General features: G+C 43.0%; 1 protein-coding gene across 1 annotated transcript in view; it reads right to left on the reverse strand.

The window, feature by feature from the left end:
• ankhb (ANKH inorganic pyrophosphate transport regulator b) overlaps positions 1–15,320 on the reverse strand; it is a 73,803-nt gene extending 58,483 nt beyond the window's left edge. The window contains exon 1 of the mRNA XM_039003325.1: positions 15,225–15,320. Coding sequence (XP_038859253.1) covers positions 15,225–15,320 — 96 coding nt within the window. The remainder of the gene's footprint in view (positions 1–15,224) is intronic.
• Between the last annotated feature and the right edge of the window lie 3,168 nt (positions 15,321–18,488).

Genomic DNA, 18,488 nt, shown 5'->3' on the forward strand with positions numbered 1-18,488 from the left:
TGTAGCTTTTGAGGTGTGGAAACACTTTGTTGCTTTTATGAATTTTGTCTTGCTACTTTTTGTTCTTTGTTGCATGTCTGTATGCTATGTCTTGCTTGTCCTATGTTGCTCTGCGTGTGCTCACTGCTCAATGATTGTCTATATTGTAATCGTTTTTAATAACCTGCCCAGGGACTGCGGTTGAAAATTAGCCGGCTGGCTAAAACCGGCACTTTTACTGAAACGTTGATATTAATCCGACATTAATCTAACATTAATCTAATCTAACATTAGTGCACTGTTCCTGTAAAAATAAAATAAACTCAAACTCGGTCCATGAGGAGAGACCCCATTGGAGACCTTCGACACGTAATTTCATCATTATATTCTGAACCATAAGAGCGGCAGTTCGGGGCAAGGTTAGGGTTAAACTAAGCATAGTTTACAAATGTACACAAGTGTGCTTTTCTCTCAAAGTACAGAGAGAACCTTGATGAAAACTTGCTCCAGAGCGCTCAGGACCTGACTAAGGCAAAGGATCACCTTCCAACAGGACAAGGACCCTAAGCACACAGCCAAGACAATGCAGGAGTGTCTTCAGGACAAGTCTCTGAATGTCCTTGAGTGGCTCAGCCAGAGCACGGAATTAACCCAATTGAACATCTCTGGAGAGACCTAAAAATAGCTGTGCAGCAACTCTCCCCATCCAACCTGACAGATCTTGAGATGATCTGCAGAGAAGAATGGGAGAAACTCCAGGTGTGCCAAGCTTGTAGCGTCATACCCAAGAAGACTCAAGGCTGTAATCGCTGCCAAAGTTGCTTCAACAAAGTTCTGAGTAAAGGGTCTGAATACTTATGTTGAAGTGATATTTCAGTTTTTTATTTGTAATTAATTAGCAGAAAAAATGTTTAAATATATTTTTACTTTGTCATTATGGTGTATTGTGTGTAGATTGATGAGGAAAAATAACAATTTAATACAGTTTAGAATAAGGCTGTTACGTAACAAAATGTGGAAAAGGTTGAGGGGTTTAAATATTTTCCGAAGGCACTGTATAAGCCTGGGATATCAACCATTCAAAGTTGGTCTTAGTGGGAGTGACCAAATAATTATATTGGAGTGACCTTACTGAGTAAAATATTTGACATCATTCCACCAGGTGTTACCAGTTAACACAGCCGCAAAGACATAATTACGACTAAACCCTGCCCATTTCCACAATTTCCCTTCTTAAAATTTGATTTTAAACCTAACCCTAACTAATGAAGGGCAGGTTTTATGCGTTGGTCCGCCAGACCTTCCACACATTTGGGCAGAACTGTCTGGGAACGAGATTAGGTGTAATGTGACGAGCATGACTTCACTTTAGAGTGTGTGCCATCCATCCTTCAGCACAACATGTCACCCACAATTTATAAAGCACGTTTATATCACATTTGACATTGATGATTATGTCACACAGTTTTGCCACATTTATAAAGCATAACATAAGGTTCTAGATGCTTTGTAACACATTTACGTAGTGCTTATGAAGGCATTATGAAGCCTTTATTAGCTGAACACCATTTAAAGCAGGACCCATATAGTCAAAATGAAATTAATAACATTATTATTTAAATATTCTAACAATGTGGTAACTATCCCAATATTGGGATATGCATAGGCACTTGAGGAACTCATACTCTTGTGTAAGACTTATAAAACTACAAAAAGCCAACTTAAAGAAATAAAGTTTAGTCAAATTAGATCTATTTTCTAGCTAACAAGGTAGAGCACTTGAATTGTTATGAACACACACTTCTATCCGTCTCCAACTGTTTGAACAGCATGTTGAAATCAAGTGGTCTACCTTATTTCTCAGAATGAGCACGAGTTGCCATTTCCTATATTTGTGTTTTATGCTTATGTAACGGATGTGAAATGGCTAGCTAGTTAGTTAGCGGTGGTGCGAGCTAATAGCCTTTCAATCGGTTACGTCACTTGCTCTGAGACCTTGAAGTAGGGTTTCCCCTTGCTCTGCAAGGGCCGTGGCTTTTGTGGAGCGATGGGTAACGACGCTTCGTGGGTGACTGTTGTTGATGTGTGCAGAAGGTCCCTGGTTCAAGCCCAGGTATGGGCGAAGGGACGGTCTAAAGTTATACTGTTACATTGATGCTGTTGACCCGGATCACTGGTTGCTGCGGAAAAGGAGGAGGTTGAAGGGGGCTGAGTGTAACGGATGTGAAATGGCTAGCTAGTTAGTTAGCGGTGGTGCGCGCTAATAGCCTTTCAATCGGTTACGTCACTTGCTCTGAGACCTTGAAGTAGGGTTTCCCCTTGCTCTGCAAGGGCCGCAGCTTTTGTGGAGCGATGGGTAACGACGCTTCGTGGGTGACTGTTGTTGATGGTGCAGAAGGTCCCTGATTCGCGCCCGGATCGGGGCGAGGGGACGGTCTAAAGTTATACTGTTACACTTATTGCACATTTATAAAACACAGATTATTTTGAGGTTTTTTTCGCATTGTTTGTAACTTATTTCGTACATAATGTTGCTACTACTGTCTCATATGACCGAAAAGAGATTCTGGATATCAGAACAGCGATTACTCACCTCAAACTGGACAAAGAGTTTTCTTTTATGTGTCAGACGCGAAAGATATACTGTTTCTCCGAGACCAGGCCCAAATCCCCGTCATTAGCGTGAAGAAAAGACGGAAATACAAGGGGCGGAGACTGTGGCGCATTGTAAGAATTCGTCGGCGAGTGGGTAACCCGCCTCTACCATCCGTTCTATTGGCCAACGTACAATCACTGGAGAATAAACTTGATGATCTCTGTTCGAGACTATCCTGCCAACGGGACATTAAAAACTGTAATCTTATGTTTCACCGAGTTGTGGCTGACAGATGACACGGATAATATACAGTTGGCTGGGCTTTCAGTGCATCGGCTGGACAGAAAACCTACGTCTGGTAAGACGAGGGGTGGGCGTGTGTGTCTATTTGTCAATAACAGCAGGTGCGTGATGTCTAATATCAAAGAAGTCTCGAGGGATTGCTCATCTGAGGTAAAGTACTGTAGACCACACTATCTACCAACAGAGTTTTAATCTATTTTTCGTAGCCGTCTATTTACCACCACAAACTGATGCTGGCACTAAGACCTCACTCAACGAGCTGTATAAGGCCATAAGCAAACGGGAAAATACTCATCCCGAAGCGGTGGCCGGGGACTCTAATGCAGGCAAACTTAAATCCGTTTACATCATTTCTACCAGCATGTCTCATGTGCAACCAGAGGGAAAAAACAATAGACCACCTTTACTCCACACACAAATCGGACCATAAATCCATCCTGATTCCTCCTTATAAGCAAAAACTAAAGCAGAAAGTACCAGTGACTCGCTCAATAAGGAAGTGGTCAGATGACACGGATGCTACGCTACAGGACTGTTTTGCAAGCACAGACTGGAATATGTTCCGGGATTCAACCAATGGCATTAAGGAGTATACCTCCTCAGTCACCGGCTTCATCAATAAGGTCATCGGCGACGTCATCCCCACAGTGACCGTACGTACATATCCCAAACAGAAGCTATCGATTATAGGCAACATCCGCACCAAGCTAAAGGCTAGAGCTGCCGCTTTCAAGGAGCAGGACACTCATCCGGACGCTTATAAGAAATCCCACTATGCCCTCAGACGAATGATCAAACAGGCAAGGCGTCAATACAGGACTAAGATTGAATCCTCCTACACCAGCTCTGACGCTCGTCGGATGTGGCAGGGCTTGAAAACTATTACGGACTACAAAGGGAAACCCAGCCGAGAGCTGCCCAGTGACGCGAGCCTACCAGACAAGCTAAATGCCTTTTATGCTCGCTTCGAGGCAAGCAACACTGAAGCATGCATGAGAGTACCAGCTGTTCTGGACAACTGTGTGATCACGCTCTTCATAGCCGATGTGAGTAAGAACTTTAAACAGGTCAACATACACAAGGCTGCGGGGCCAGACGGATTACCAGGACGTCTACTCAGAGCATGCGTGGACCAAATGGCAAGTGTCTTCACTGAAATGTTCAATCTCTCCCTGACCGAGTCTGTCATACCTACATGTTTTAAGCAGACCAACATAGTCCCTGTGCCCAAGAAAACAAAGGTAACCTGCCTAAATGACTACCGCCCCGTAGCACTCATGTGGGTAGCCATGAAGTGCTTTGAAAAGCTGGTCATGGCTCACATCAACACCATCATCCCAGAAACCCTAGACCCACTCCAAATTCGCATACTGCACCACAGATGAATTAATCTAATTCGCAGTCCACACTGTTCTTTCCCAACTGGACAAAATGAACACCTACGTGAGAATGCTGTTCATTGACTATAGCTCAGCGTTCAACACCATAGTGCCCACAAAGCTCATCACTAAGCTAAGGACCCTGGAACTAAACACCTCCCTCTGCAACTGTGTCCTGGACTTCCTGACTGGCCGCCCCGAGGTGGTAAGGGCAGGGAACAACACATCTGCCACGCTCATCCCCTAGCACGGGGGCCCCTCAGGAGTGTCCAAACACACCAAGACAGTTGTGAAGAAGGCACGACAACCCCATTTCACGATCAGAAGACTGAAAAGATTTGGCATGTGGTCCCCAGATCCTCAACGTTCTACAGCTGCACTATCAAGAGCATCCTGACCGGTTGCATCATCACCTGGTATGGCAACTGCTCGGCATCTGACCGTAAGGCCCTAGAGAGGGTAGTGCGTGGGGCCCAGTACATCACTGGGGCCAAGCTTCCTGCCTTTCAGGACCTCTATACTAGACAGTGTCAGAGGAAGGCCACAAAAATTGTCAAATACTCCAGTCACCCAAGTCATAGACTGTTCTCTCTGCTACCGCATTGGCAAGCGGTACAAGAGTGCCAAGTTGAGGTACAAAAGGCTCCTGTCAAAGCCCCTCAAAGGGAGAGACACAGAACCACTCAAAAAGTTGTTGCTGGCTTATCAGCTCAATATTCGATACCTAAATGTTTACTTGGATCTACTTATTCTGGACAAAGTTCCACGTAATAGAAACAGATCAGTGTTTTAGATTACATTACATTCTTACTTAAATCACTGGTGCTACCCAAACTATTGAGTAATAATGATTGGAAATTGTCAAAAACGTCTCTTACCCTTATTATTCATACCTCTGTCCCAAATTTCCCCACTGTGTGTCCCTTACAGTCTGTTTTTTGTTGAGTGAGCATTGGCGGCTATCTATTGTTCCACAGGAAGCTTACCTCTAACCCAAACACCAGATGGCGGCCTCTAATTTAATATCAGTCCCAATGCTCAATCCCTCTGTTCATCATTTGACCTTGTATTGAAACATTTACTTCTTCAAATTACAGTGAAGAGGCGACTCCAGGGGACTGGCTGGCCTTCTAGGGAGAGTTGCAAAGAAAAAGCCATATCTCAGACTGGCCAATAAAAATAAAAGATTAAGATAGGCAAAAGAACACAGACACTGGACAGAGGAACTCTGCCTAGAAGGTCAGCATCCCAGAGTCGCCTCTTCACTGTTGACGTTGAGACTGGTGTTTTGCGGGTACTATTTAATGAAGCTGCCAGTTGAGGACTTGTGAGGCATCTGTTTCTCAAACTAGACACTCTAATGTACTTGTCTTCTTGCTCAGATGTGCACCAGGGCCTCCCAATCCTCAATCTATTCTGGTTAGAGACAGTTTGTGCTGTTCTGTGAAGGGAGTAGTACATAGCATTGTACGAGATGTTCAGTTTCTTGGCAATCTCTCGCATGGAATAGCCTTCATTTCTCAGAACAAGAACAGACTGACGAGTTTCAGAAGAAAGGTCTTTGTTTCTGGCTCTCTAATTCACTCAGTACATTATAGCAAAATTTCAATCTCTTATTATCCAATTTTCAATCAGCTTATAATACATATTTCAATCTCTTGTTATCCAAATTTCAATCAGCTTAATATCCAAATTTTAATCAATCAGCTCATTATCCAAATTTCAATCTTAATAGTAATAATTTCAATCCATTTGTAATCCAAATTTCAAATCAGCTTAATACGTCATATCTCACAATCACATAATTTTCACATCCACATTCACTAAGTACTATTCCCAAACACACACGGTGATCTCCCTTATTACCCCATGTGCATCTTCAACAATTCTCGTCGTTACTTGCTATGCACCAGGCCGAATCAATCATCCTGTTCGTTGACGCCAAATTGTCGTGAGAATTCTACACAGAGACACTCAATGTTAAATGAACCATTCTTTATTATCAGCGCGCTGGAGAGGTTCCAACCAACTCGGCAGGTAGCCTAGTGGTTAGAGCGTTGGACTAGTAACCGGAAGGTTGCAAGATTGAATCCCCAAGCTGACAAGGTAAAAATCTGAAAATAAGAATTTGTTCTTAACTGACTTGCCTAGTAAAATAAAGGTACACTAAGTAGATGTTGCACTAAGTAGATGTTGATCAGGAGCTACACCTGGGGCAGTCATGTTAGTTCTCTTATATACAGACAGGTTATATTTGCCGGATTTAGCTTATTCACCGTTCATAATTAATTCATCACATACGTTTGCTTCATTCATGTGACCGACCAATACCCGGGTCACCAATACCTCACCATGCTTCTTCTCTCGAAGCTGAGACCTTGAAACTGAGATATCCCTTTCTCTAAACAAGGTTGTGGGCGTACTGCCAAATTGCAGATACTGATAGTGAGGATTTGTTCAATCCGTCACTTGCATGAACACAGAAATTGGTTATTAGAAAACCACACGAATAGAACACAAAAATTGGTTATTTAGAAAAGCACAAACTTAAAAATGTCCATCACACTCCTTAACAGCTTCTACCCACAAGCCATAAAACTGTTTACTACCTAATTCTATATTAAGTATTGTAGTATTCTATAGTAAATTGTAGCATTTTTTCATGTGGGATGTTCCTGTGCAAGAGAGCGGCTATGATAGCAGAAGCACATAAGGCCTTATCTGATGATATGGAGTCTGAGCTTGCCAAACATATCAAGAATCTCACAGATCATTTTCATGGGCTTATAGTAGTCTCAAATGCAGAGAACCTGCTTACGAATTGGCACATTGATGTTTTTTCAATGTCCCAAACAACTGGTCAACAAATGGAAGGGTAAGTGATATTGAACAGAGATATCTACATCTGAATATAGGCATACATTAAAGATAAGCAATATACCACACCCCAAATTCGATGAATTAAACGTTGGCCTACCAGCACCATCACCCACTGTCACAGGACACCATTACACACTTACCTTAAGGCGGCTCAACTTACCCTGTGTCCCTATGCTCAAGTTGTGCCAAGAGAGAACACTTTTTTGTTTTGAAAACTGTTGTGTACATGAATTCTGATTATTTCCAGGGATACAGTACACAACATCCGGAACTATATGTAGATCTTAGTTAGAAAGAATACTACATTTCCCTTGACGTAGCGATGCTGAATGTAAAAAAGGGATCAACGTACCCCGCAATACCCGGAGCAATTTAGCGTGCCGGCCCTACTTTTTCCACACCTTCTATGAGTCAACTATTTATAATGCATTATGAATGCACTTAAAGTGTCCTTAATCGCTCCATAGTACATTAGACAGGCCAAGCATTTATAACAGCTCATAACTCGCAGCCTTTATAAATGCCTAAAGTCTGCGGGTTCACACGTTACAACATGAATGTTCGCGAAACAACTCTCAAGCAGCGCTTAAAACAGCTAGGTTTTTTAACAGTTGAGAGGTAGAATTGCTAAAGCTGCTGGTTTGTTTCTATACTGTTGTAGATATTTTCCCCCCACACACGTCCTATTCTACTTTCTTTTGTTCCTCTTTTTTTTATTCTTGTAAAGTGTGTTGTGCCCCCTATTAAATGCATGTCATTGTTTCAGAAATATCTCAAGTCATTGAGTGACTTCTCTTTTCTAGAGAAGTCTGGCAAAGACAGAGGAAGGCAAAGACAGAGGAAGTAGCAAAATGTGAATTTACAGTGGTTTGAATTTATAGTGACCTTAATGGCAGAACCATGGCAAAATTGCAATAGTGATGATTGGTGTTCTTCCCTTGGATAGGAGTCAAAGGAGGCGGAGTTAGATCTTTGGTGGCATATTCTAATAAGAATTTCCTTATTCTGGTCCTTGAAGACTGTTAAGCATGTTGGTTGTTGTGCTTACTGTATTTCATTGTCAGTTTAGTAATGTCAACTGATTGTTTACTGAAAGAGATGGTTCACTTGGAAGTCGTCTGTGTGCCTCTAGTAACTATGATTAAGGTTATTTGGCATACTACTTACCCAAAAAGACTTGAGGCTGTAATCGCTGCCAAAGGTGCTTCAACAAAGTACTGAGTAAAGGATCTGAATACTTATTTAAATGTTATTTCAGTTTTGTATTTTTAATAAATCTGCAAAAATGTCTGAACCTGTTTTTGCTTTTTCATTATGGGGTATTGTGTATTGATTGATGAGGGGAAAAAACGATTTAACCAATTTTAGAATAAGGCTGTAACATAACAAAATGTGGAAAAAGTGAAGGGGTCTGAAAACTTTCCGAATGCACTGTATCAATGGATAAATTGGACAATTGTGAACAAGTTAATTTCAGGAAGATGTGTAACTTGTTGTTACTTGTAACTCAGAGCAAACGTCGGCAACTAAAAAACTTTTATTTAATTATTTTGAGTGGCAAAAACAATTTAGCAGCGGTATAGCTAAATGGCTATAGGCGGGGAAAAAGGTATAACCTGAGCCCAATCTATGTAGTACTGACGTGCTGACAAACAAACATGAACGCTTTCCCTAGAGTGAGCAAATTGAATGCAGTGAGTGAACACCGTTCACAAAAAAAAAAATTGACCGGCTGGGCACAGAAATCAATTCACCGTCTATTCCACATTGTTCAACATAATTTCATTGAAATGTGGAAACAATGTTGACTCAACAGTGTGTGTCACCATTTCTATTAATATGAACTATAACGTCCGTGGTTGCTAGGTGTCCAATTAGGATGTTGTATTTTGGGATATGGTGATGGGTGTAAGAGACAAGATGTTATTGGATGTTAATTACTGCTACACCTCTTCACAGGACATGCGAGGTGTAGACTCCTTCCAACTATGAATAAGTTCATCCCAAAGAGTGAAGAAAATAGCCCATAGACCGAATGACAACTTTTTTATATAACAGGAGCATTGACAAGGTAACATTTTACACTATAATACTCCCAGCGATATATTGCACAACTGAAACTATTAAGATCAAAACGAAAAACCAGTCCATCAAGGCAATAATGGCTTATTGTGAGACTATTTTTAGCAAACCTTTCCATTATGGTTTTATCATTAATCCGTAATAGTGGTTGAAAGTCATATTTACATTGTTATAGTGCTTATTACTACTAATTCCTTTTGTATATAATACAACAAAAACTTGTGATTCCAAAGTGGTAGCAACAACACTTTCTAATTCTTATCCACATAATAACATGATTAATACTTGGGCCATTCCACGAAATGAGTCCCTTTTGCATCACTTTGATATTTTAAGCAACAATTGTGCACTAATATGTCACACCCTGATCTGTTTCACCTGTCTTTGTGCTCGTCTCCACTGCCCTCCTGGTGTCGCCCATCTTTCCCATTATCCCCAGTGTATTTATACCTGTTCTGTTTGTCTGTTGCCAGTTCGTTTTGTTCGTCAAGCCTACCAGAGTTTTTCCCCTTGCTTCTGTCTTTTTCTGTTTTCTAGTTTTCCCGGTTCTGACCATTCGTCCTGCCCTGACCCTGAGCCTGCCTGCCGTTCTGTACCATTGTCACACTACCCTGGATTACTGACCTCTGCCTGCCTTGATCCTGAGACTGCCTGCCGTTCTGTACCTTATGGACTCTGATCTGGACTACTGACCTCTGCCTGCCCTTGACCTGTCATTTTTCCTGCCCACTGTTATAGTAATAAACTTGTGTTACTTCGACACTGTCTGCATCTGGGTCTTCTCCTGAAATGTGATAGTACAAACTGGCCCTGACTTACCAAGCAGACTCGGACCAGATCCACAACGCCAACTCCTCCCAAGGAGCCACCATTGGAAGGCACGAGGAGTTGCTTAGTAGTCTTATGGACGGGTTCCAGACCTTGGCCGAATGCCATGACTGAGCGTTAAACACATTGCTGGAGCAATTCCGCGGGTTGTCTGTCTGGCAGCCTACCACGACGGTAACTTGCCAGCCCCTCAGTAACCCGGCTTTTAGCGGCGCCGCCTCCCCGGCCACCCTGATTTCTTTGGAACCCCGCTTACCTCCCCCGGAACGCTTCGATGGAGAATCGGGAACCTGTCAGGCGTTTCTCGTTCAGTGTTCCCTCATCATCGAGCTGCAGCCCTCCTCAGTCTTGCAGCCTTGGACCACTCTAAGACAGCGTACCTCATCACGCTGATGTCAGGGAGGACTCTTGCCTGGGCCACGGCAGTATGGGAACAACAGTTGGCCGTATGCTTCAGTCTGGAGGAGTTCGTGGCGGAGGTGAAGAACGTTTTCAATGCTCCATTGTTCGGGAGAAGACTCCCGCAGTGTGGCAGACTATGTGGTGGATTTCCACACGTTGGCAGCTGAGAGTGCCTGGAACCCGGAAGCGCTGTTCGACATATTCCTACACAGAGTATTGGAGGAAGTAAAGGACAAGCTTGCAGCTCGGGAACTACCGGCGGATCTCGACTTGCCCATCGCCTTGACCATTCGGGATCGATGGGCGACTACGGGAGCGAAGGAAGGAGATTTCACTCGCCCGCCCAAGGCTTCCACCTCGCCTCCGAGACATCCCGGAAGTCCTCGAGGCTACCCGAGTTCCCCCGAGAGTCTCCGAAGTCTTCCAATTCACCTCTTTCCGAGCTGATGCAACTAGGCAGAGCTAAGCTGTCCCCAGCCGAAGGGCTATACAGGCGTCACGCGAAGAGTTGCCTGTATTGCGGGACTACTGGTCATTTCGTGGCCACCTGTCCACTAAAAGACCAGGCTCACCGGTAGGAGTGAGTACTCTGGTGGGCCATACAGAGAACTTTTTCTCTACCCTTACTCACACCCCTTTTCATGCCCCCTTGCTGTGGGGGAACCAGTCAAAATCTCTCGGGGTACTCATCGACTCCGGTACCGATGACAGCTTTATGTACACTACCCTGGCGTCCGAGCTGGGCATCCACACTCAGCCCCTCTCCATTCCCATGGACGTTAGAGCGTTGGACGGGCGCTTTATAGGCCGGGTCACCCACAATACCACCCCTATCAACATACGTGTGTCAGGGAACCACAGCGAGACGATCCAATTCCCGCTTATTAAGTCTCCTCAGGTTCCCGTGGTATTGGGATTCTCTTGGCTCCATCGACACAATCCCCTTATTGACTGGTCTGCTGGTGCCATCATGGGCTGATGCCCGTTCTGCCACGCTCATTGCCTGAAGTCAACACAGCCTGCTTCGGGACCCTCTGGGTTTCCGTTAGGATGGAACGGAAAATATGGCGCTGTACAACAGTGTTGTGCGTGGACCGTGGGAGACCAGGTTTCATTTACCCGACGGGGAGGGAGGATTAGGCTGTCCTTGTAAATAAGAATTTGTTCTTAACTGACTTGCCTAGTTAAATAAAGGTTACACTAACAGGCTGACTACACCGCGTGCGCGAGCGTTGCAAAATACATTTTGAAATCAATTATTGCACCCACACTGCTCACGCGCGCCAACGAGCGTCTGTGTTGCCAAGGGCTAAAATAGAAATCCGTTCTATTTGTGACGCAGATCGCGTTGCAAGTCCTGCCTCTCCCATCTCCTCATCGGTTTATAGAAGCAGGTACCCACATGCCATCTCCTCATTGGTTATACCCACGTGGGTGACTGAAAGACGAACGATGTCGGTGGCGGTAATGCACCTAATTTATGAAAGTTGCCAATTGCAATATAAAGTCCAGAGAAGAAAAAGCCTGGAAGGAGGAGAGATGACTAGAAACGATTCGGTTGACCATTTTATGTGTGGATTAGTTGTCGGAGTAGAGGACCTTGTGCATTTCAGGTAAAATAACAACTCAATGTTTATATCCCAGGACAAATTAGCTAGCAACAAGGGGCCTCCCGGGTGGCGCAGTGGTCTAGGGCACTGCATCACAGCGCTAGCTGTGCCACCAGAGTCTCTGGGTTCACGCCCAGGCTCTGTCGCAGCCGGCCGCGACCGGGAGGTCCGTGGGGCAAAGCACAATTGGCCTAGCGTCGTCCGGGTTAGGGAGGGTTTGGCCGGTAGGGATATCCTTGTCTCATCGCGCTCCAGCGACTCCTGTGGCGGGCCGGGTGCAGTGCACGCTAACCAAGGGGGCCAGGTGCACGGTGTTTCCTCCGACACATTGGTGCGGCTGGCTTCCGGGTTGGAGGCGCGCTGTGTTAAGAAGCAGTGCGGCTTGGTTGGGTTGTGCTTTGGAGGACGCATGGCTTTCGACCTTCGTCTCTCCCGAGCCCGTACGGGAGTTGAAGCGATGAGACAAGATAGTAATTACTAGCGATTGGATACCATGAAAATTGGGGAGAAAAGGGGGTAAAATGTATTTTAAAAATTAAAAAATTAGCTAGCAACAGCAAGCAATCTAAATAGGACAAATTAGCTAGCAAGTGCAAGCTAGCTAGCTAAATTCCCATAAATGTTTAATGTTTTTCGACCTGTCGCCAAATTAATGTAATTGGTTCAGAGTTTGTTTTGATATTTTAACCTGCGTGTCGTGATCGCGTTCGGTGTGGGGGGACAAAATACATTTATGCTCGATGGCGCACAATGGCGCACACGGCTTGGGTTCCGTGTAAGAGCATAACCTTTCTACACCATAATTTTAGTCTAACCAATACCCAAACGGAGATGAAGTGAAAATAAAAATCTCATTGATTGATCAAGACCAGTCCCCTTGCTTGTCTCAGAGCAGCGCGAAATAGTTGTAGGCTAATGCTTCAAATCCTATTGCTTCTAACTTCAATATGCTCTTTAAATAAATAAGACCTACACCACTTTTAACAGCACATTACTCAACACCAGTGAGACTCATGTCACCTACAGTAGGCCTACAGTATATCGGAAAATATGACATGACTCTCCGCCAATAATTACATATAGAGGATTGACGGATTGGAGGATTCTAAATTAAAACCAAAAGCCGCCTTATGGGTCTCCCGGTTGCGGCCTACACGGATATCTGTAGCAACACATTTTGCATTGGAATGCGGTGATTTAGACAGCTGCGCCACTGGGGAGGCCCCATCCACAAAGTATCAAAATACAGAGAGGTGTTGGTAAAGGTATATTGTCCTGCTAATAGCCCATAATGGGCTGTTATAATACTGTACATGGTGTCCAGGTCAGGATAACCAAAATCTTTATTTATTAAAGACTATCAGAAAGAATGTTGGTACTTATTTATTTTGATCCAAAGCCATGAATGAGTGAGTCACTCAGCTTTATGTAGGTGCCGCTATATGACCGTGCCATCAACTTGATAATATATAACGATATTTATTTCATCACATTCACAATAAGTTGGGTGAATTTTGGCCCATTCCTCCTAACAGAGCTGGTGTAACTAAGTCAGGTTTGTAGGCCTCCTTGCTCGCACACGCTTGTTCAGTTCTGCCCACAAATTTTCTATAGGATTGAGGTCAGGGCTTTGTGATGGCCACTCCAATACCTTGACTTTGTTGTCCTTAAGCCATTTCTGCTTGAAATGCCCCTTGCCTCAAATATCCTGTTTTGTCATTTTAGTATTGTGCACAAGCTGCTAGATGGAAATGGTAGGCATACAAGCAAAATATCTAGCATATGTAGAGCATTGTTTCCCAACTCGAGCCCTCAACCAGGCTAAGTTTCCCAACTCTAGCCCTCAACCAGGCTAAGTTATATTCTTCAGTAATAAATGGGTATATATCATGGATAATTTTTTTTATGTAGTAATGACAGATTTAAAAGAAATTAGAGCCTTGTCTAGTTTGATCTCCCAGATTAGTTTGGGGGTTTCAACAAGGTACGCTTTGGGGGTGACTACTACTATAGGCCACATGTAGCCAAATCAGGCCATCCATAACGGCACAATCATCTAGCTCATTTTGGTTTTGCATTGTCTTACTCTTTTATGGGCCCTGACACATGTTTGCTGATACTACGGCCAGCTGTTGACGCACACAGGTGATCCACTAACTAACGTTGTTCGTGTAACCCACCATTTTCCATGGCTTCCCAGAGACTGTTCCCATCCTAGTAGGCAAGCAACCTAAAAGGTGCCGCAAGAGATGATGAGGATAGGCTACACCTCAAGACAAGCAACACACTGTGGAGTTGATGGTATGGAATTGATGGCTTTGTCACTAGGCTACAGGGAGATGTCATTGTGGTGGGAAAAGTACCCAGTTGTCATACTTGAGTAAAAGTAAAGATACCTTAATAGAAAATGACTCAAGTAAAAGTGAAAGTCATCCACTAAAATTCTACTTGAGTAAAAGTCTAAAAGTATATGGTTTTAAATATACTTAAGTATCAAAAGTAAAATGTAATTGCTAATAAATACTTAAGTATCAACAGTAAAATTATAAACCATTTCAAATTCCTTATATTAAGCAAACCAGAAGGCACCAATTTCTTTTTTTTGTTTAAAGTTACAGATAGCCAGGGGCACACTCCAACACTGAGACATAATTTACAAAGGAAGCTGTGTTTAGTGAGTCCGACAGGTCAGAGGCAGTAGGGATGACCAGGAATGTTCTTTAGATAAGTGTGTGATTTAGACCATTTTCCTGTCCTGCTAAGCATGCAAAATGTAACGAGTACTTTTGGGTGTCAGGGAAAATGTATGGAGTAGAAAGTACATCATTTTCTTCAGGAATGTAGTGAAGTAAAAGTAAAAACTGTCAATAATAAAAATAGTAAAGTAAAGTACAGATACCTCAAAAAACTACTTAAGTAGTACTTTCAGGAATTTATACTTAAGTACTTTACACCACTGGATGTCAGTCCCCATTGCCAATGACTAAAATTCTCAACTAAGCGCACTGGAAATGCGACTGGTGTTAAATTGCCTACCAAGGTGGGATTCACACCGCCTATGTAAAACGAGTCATTGAGAAATGTTTTATTACTATTATACCTATTGTTATTCACAGACATGACAATCAGAAAATCATAGAATAGGGCTATGATAGTAACACTTGCCTGTTCACCGAGGTCGATGGCTATGTTAGTGATAGCGAGAGGAACCAGGAATCGGATGAGCGGGAAGTAGGGTGTTAGAGATGGGAATTTCACCATAATATCAGCGGGTAGATGACAGCAAAACCAGCATCAGCTGCTTACAGAACTAAGAGGGGATGAAAAACGCAGAGTTGCCGTGACCACCCGATGTTCTCGGTCTTTTCTAGGAGAAATCCTAAAATATCAGGTCCGTCCCTGCCTCCTACACAACAACAGCATCAACAACAATGATCTAACGCAGTGGCGAAGAGGAGGTTCACCAGAAATTTCTGTTGACGGACTCTCCATTGTTCATCCATCAGGAGAGGGGGAAAAAATAAAACATTAAATTAACGTGCTGCTGTTCCGCCCACAACTTCTCCCTTTGGCAAATTATATTGAGCCCAATATGGAAACGGTTTGGAGACCGCGGTATCGCTGCAGCCCAGCAAAGCCGCTATTCTGTTGATGGTCCCATGGTTAACTGTACTTTAATCATCACCATCCTTCAGCACGTGGGGGTCGCCACATAAATAACACTCCTCTTCTGGACGTCACCAGTTGCGCACCGAAAACCATACACTAGCCTGGACAAGTAAACTACTCGACCAATGTAAAATTAGTTTTGTATTGGATATTCGGGACATTAGATTTTCTCTCGTCAAAAGCTATTGAACCAAGCATGCCATGACTATGAAGATGGTGTATTCTGAATCAGGGGTGGATGGAGAACAAGCCACACCTTTTTAATTTTTATAATATGATTTCGTTTTTTAATCTTCAATTTCTCTTAGACAAAGTGTGCCATGACTATCAAAATGATATATTCAGAATCAGGGGAAGATTAACAAAAATCCAACTCTTTATTTTCCTTGAAATATTGAAAGCAAAAAAAATGTATATGATAACATTCCCAAAAATAAAACCTGTGGATTTTTGTCCATCATCCCCTGATTCAGAATATGCCATCTTCATAGTCATGGCACGAGAGAACCAAATATCCAATATAAACTAATTTTACCTAATTAATAACATGGTGACAAGTGGTCTTTTCAGACAGTGTCAGATACTAATAATCTGTTCAATGATATCTCTTGGCACGTGCACTGCTCAGTCCAAAGTGTACATTTGTAGAACGTGCCCATCTCGCTCTCTCATATTTCAAGTCGAATGAGTCACTTACTGTATGTAGATGATTGCACCAAATCATGGGCACACAAGAAACTCCTTATTCAATTCCATGCAATATCCAATGCAATAGTGACATACAAGTCCACAGGCTTTAGTCATAGCCTAGGCTACTAGTACATGCTGAATCAGAGCCGCAAGGTTTGTCTTTCTTCAATTACAGTGCCTTCAGATACGTATTCTCACACCTTGACCTTTCCACAATGGTTGTGTTACGGTCTGAATGTCACTGGCATACAGGTATACAGGTATATGACTACCTCATCGCTGTACCCCACACACACAGTACAATTATCTGTAAGGTCCCTCAGTCGTGCAGTGAATTTCAAACACAGATTCAACCACAAAGACCTAGAGGTTTTCCAATGCCTTGCAAAGAAGGGCACATATTGGTAGATGGGTAAAAAATAAAAGGCAGACACTGAATATGCCTTTGAGTATGGTGAAGTTATTAATTCCATTTTGGATGGTGTATCAATATACCCAGTCACTACAAAGATACAGGCGTCCTTCCTAACTCATTTGCCGGAGAGGAGGGAAACCACTCAGGGATTTTACCATGGGGCCAATGAAGAATTTAAACAGTTACAGAGTTTAATTGCTGTGATAGGAGAAAACTGAGGATGGATGTCACGACTCCGACCGAAGCAGGCTCCCCTTCCCGTTCGGGTGGCGCTCGGCGGTTGTCGTCACCGGCCTACTAGCTGCCACTGATTCTTTTCTCCCCCTCCTTATGTGTTTATTGATTACACCTGTTTTGAGTTTGTTGTAATTAGTTGGGCTTTATTACTCAGCCGGCCCGCCCGTTTCTTTGTGCGGGATTGATTATTGTAAGCCAGGTGTTTGTTTCAGACGTACGTGTTGGTTTATGTTCGTGTATTAGTGCTGGACTGTTTTCGTTCCCCGTGTCTGGGGGCAGTTTATTTTGAGCACCCAGTGTTTAGTGGGTTGGCCGTGGTTCACTGTGAATGCATTAAAAGAGCATTATATTGAACTCTCTGTTTTCCTGTGCCTTACTTCACACTCCCGACACCCAGTACCTTACAATGGATCAACAACATTGTAGTTACTATGCAATACTAACCTAAATGACAGAGTGAAACGAAGGAAGCCTTTACAGAATAAAAATATTCCAAAACATGCATCCTGTTTGCAATAAGATACAAAAGTAAAACTGCAAAACATGTGACAAAGAAATTAACTTTATGTCCTGAATACAAAGCATTATGTTTAGGGCAAATCCAACTCAACACATCACTGAGTACCACTTGAATTTGCAAGCATGGTGGTCATCATCGGCAAGGACTATGGAGATTTTTAGGAAGAAAAGAAACGGAATAGAGCTAAGCACAGAAAAAATCCTAGAGGCAAACCTGGTTCAGTCTGTTTTCCACCAGACACTGGGAGACAATTCAACTTTCACCAGGACAATAACCTAAAACACAAGGCCAAAAATATACTGGAGTTGCTTACCAAGATGACAGTGAACGTTCCTGAGTGGCCTAGTTCTAGTTTTGACTTAAACTGGCTTGAACATTTACATTTACATTTACATTTAAGTCATTTAGCAGACGCTCTTATCCAGAGCGACTTACAAGTACATACATTCATACTTTTTTTGTACTGGCCCCCCGTGGGAGGGGGGCAAGACTTGAAAATGGCTGTCTAGCAATGATCAACAACCAACTTGACAGAGCTGGAAGAATTTTTTGAATAACGTTTAAATATTGTACAGTCCAGGTGTGCAAAGCTCTTAGAGACTTACCCAGAAAGAGTCTCAGCTGTAATCATTGCCAACAGTGATTCTAGCATGTATTGACATGTGCGAATACTTGTGTAAATTAGATATTTCTGTATTTAATTTTCAAGTAATTAGCAAAAATGTCTAAAATCATGTTCTATGCGTTAACAATACAATTTCCAGGTGCAGGTTTCAATGCCAGCCACTTCACCTCAGTCTGCAAATACATTGTCATTAGGGAGACATACAATATTTACAATTCCTCTTCATGTCAAAATCCATCCTGGTAGTTTAGTTCCCCATCTAGTTGGCAACAG

The sequence above is a fragment of the Salvelinus namaycush genome, chromosome 11 (genome assembly GCF_016432855.1).
Source record: "Salvelinus namaycush isolate Seneca chromosome 11, SaNama_1.0, whole genome shotgun sequence".
Lineage (NCBI taxonomy): Eukaryota > Metazoa > Chordata > Actinopteri > Salmoniformes > Salmonidae > Salvelinus > Salvelinus namaycush.